General features: G+C 49.8%; 1 protein-coding gene across 1 annotated transcript in view; it reads left to right on the top strand.

Moving 5' to 3' along the window:
* Positions 1 to 1,503: 1,503 nt before the first annotated feature.
* Positions 1,504 to 2,642, top strand: part of TMEM221 (transmembrane protein 221) — a 63,619-nt gene continuing 62,480 nt past the window's right edge. The window contains exon 1 of the mRNA XM_069649126.1: positions 1,504 to 2,636. Coding sequence (XP_069505227.1) covers positions 2,353 to 2,636 — 284 coding nt within the window. The 5' untranslated portion in view covers positions 1,504 to 2,352. The remainder of the gene's footprint in view (positions 2,637 to 2,642) is intronic.

Below are 2,642 nucleotides of genomic sequence, written 5' to 3'. Positions count from 1 at the left end.
CGCTGGTTTGAGCGTGCGTTTTTTTGCCCTATTCTATTCCATGAATACGTGTTGTAGGCGAGCGTGTGGGCGTTCCGCGCACTTGTACCCTGTGCTTCCCCCGTGACGCCCACATTTTGGCAAGTTGTTCCCCATTCCGAGTGTTACGCCTACTTTTGTTGCGTGCGCCGCGCTATGTGCGATTTTCGCTGTGGCCTGTGCGAATTTCGCTGTAACCTGGCGCACGCCGTTAGATGGCCTGTGCGCCAACGTGCGCCGCGCACTTTCTTATCGCACATCCGATGGTCTTCTCGCGCACGGCCTTCCATGATTTTCGCTATTCCACTGCGATTTGCACGTTTTTGGCCACTTGCGCCGCGCTAATTATTCCATGAATCGGCCTGCAAGTCTGGAATGGCTTTTCTATGAGGAGCATCTTTAAATGAGACTTTGCACTTGGTGTTTTCTCAACATTTCTTTTTGTAGCATTCTCCTCCCACCACTCCAGTTTGTGATAAGTTACTTTGTGAGAGTAAAACTGACTTGCCAGCTGGATGTAAACTATGTAGGAAAATCATGCAAACAATATAGCCAGGTAGGGCGTGCTCTGGCTGTGAGTTCTCCGTGCTCAAGAGCACAAGTCTCATGTCCTTGTAAAGTGTCAGTAAAGTTGAGTCCAATTTCACATGGGTGTTGCCATCTCCAAGTTAGCATAAGTTAAACTGCATACAAAAATATTATTTTAGCCCTTGCAGCAAATTATTCTCGTGATAAATACTTGACCGCTTCATTGAAGATTTGTTGAGGAAATAACATTTGATCGACGCATTTTATTCAAGTTTAATAACCTGATTGCAAACTTATGGCATGCAAAGTGGTGCCATTATGGCTGGAGATTGTAGTGGCGCAAACTAGCCACTTTCACTGTGATATCCACTGGGAAGGTCTCGCTGGTGAAAGCTGTAGGAAACATCTGAGCTTGGAATTAGAACTTTCAACACCCAGTTTAAATTTAATGTACAATGTTTTAATATTACTTTTTCTTGCAGTTTCCAAATGGCACCCTGGGTTTTGATTGTACTATTTATTTTCATTGTGGTTTAGCCAAAAGGCTTTTTGTAGATTTATTTTCCTAAACATTTTTATAGTGCATCAATTGTAATACATTTAAAAGCCTGAATGTTCACTGATTTAGCGAAGTGCGAGGGGCATTTTCTGTAGCTTGAGAGCTACATTTTGTTATTTAGCAAATTACTGCAGTGTTAAAGGAAGGGTTCATAGGTGAAACACCTTCAGTGTTTTACTGAAACTGTTGCATTCAGCATGGTAGTTTGAACATAGGCGTTGAGCTCGCTCTACACATGCTGTATTTAGTAGTCATCTTTGCCTTTGCGAGTCTTGAGAATTGGCTGCTTTCAGTTTCTCTTGAGCTCCTCAGCCGGGGATGAAAAGCGCAGTCTTCGCTCCCAAGCACCCCCTGCTCCCCACATTCCTGAGGAACAAAAGTTCCGACAGGGTCAGTTTAATCCCTTGCCCGAGCCGAGGGTCACATGGGCAGGCCGGTTACCAGGAGGCAGGCCAACTTGGCGGGGGTTGGGGCTGCCCACTCCCCCCGCAGCCCGGCGCTCTGTCCCTTTCAAAGAATGCGAAAGGCGGCCAGAAGACAGGCGGCCACGAGAAGGGAGGTAAACTGCAGTCATGGGCGATGCACCATAGCAGAGGCTAGAAGGACGAAACCACGGCACGAAAGGACTGTCTCCAACTTGCTCACGCACTTTCCGGCTTCTTTTCTTCTGCTTCCAACTGCACAGATTCTTTCAACAAATAGTCGCTCTTTGCGTCCCTGACCTTTCGCGCAGCGGCGTGTGTGACTGGCTCAGTTTCCTCACCTAGTCTGTGGCCACTTTCATACAACTTTCTGCGCCTTTTTTGGTTATCTCCAGTATTTTGTTTCGGCCTCTGCGGTCCTGGACGGGAGGGACTGTATTTTCACCAGGTGCTTGTGATTAAGGACTCACTCACTCATCTCTGGGCACCTGCGCTTTAAAGTTGGAGGGATTCTGCTTTTTTGTTCGGCTGAGAGACAACGAAGGTCCAGAGACCTGGATTTCTGGGGTCTGCGATTCTTAGGAGTATTGTCGGGCTGCATCCCCGTTACCTCCGTGGCTTTTCAGTACATTATGGATCAGAACCGCTTCAACTCCGGCATCCCTTGACACTTTCATAAGTCCAATTTGAACTGGAGTTTCCCAATTGTTGCCAGCATCTGCAATTGGCACCTTTTTTTTTACACGCGTGTCACCTGCGTTGCCAGCGTTTGCTTGCAACGTATGAGCGGTAGGAAGCCACTTGTGGCCAGCGAGGGACGCCGTCATGCCCCCTTCGGTGTACAGCCAGAGGTCCCTGACGGTGCTGGTGCTGCTGGGGGTCCTGGCGGCCATCATGTCGGTGCTAGCCGCCACCCTGGTGTTCCAGATCCAGGCCCAGCAGGGGGCGGTGAAAGAGGGCCCCGCGCTGCCCACCGGCGTGCTCCTACCTGTCTGCACGGGGCTCGCGGCCCTCTGCCTGACCCTGAATGCCTGCTGCGTCATCGTCTGCCTACTGCATGCCTACTTCAGCACCGAGGTCTGCCGGGAGCAGGGCAGCGAGCCCGACAGGTGACC

This window comes from Ambystoma mexicanum, chromosome 1p (genome assembly GCF_040938575.1).
Source record: "Ambystoma mexicanum isolate Mex_15411 chromosome 1p, UKY_AmexF1_1, whole genome shotgun sequence".
Lineage (NCBI taxonomy): Eukaryota > Metazoa > Chordata > Amphibia > Caudata > Ambystomatidae > Ambystoma > Ambystoma mexicanum.
Note: the sequence above shows the minus strand (reverse complement) of the source record. Positions and strands in the feature narration are given on the sequence as shown.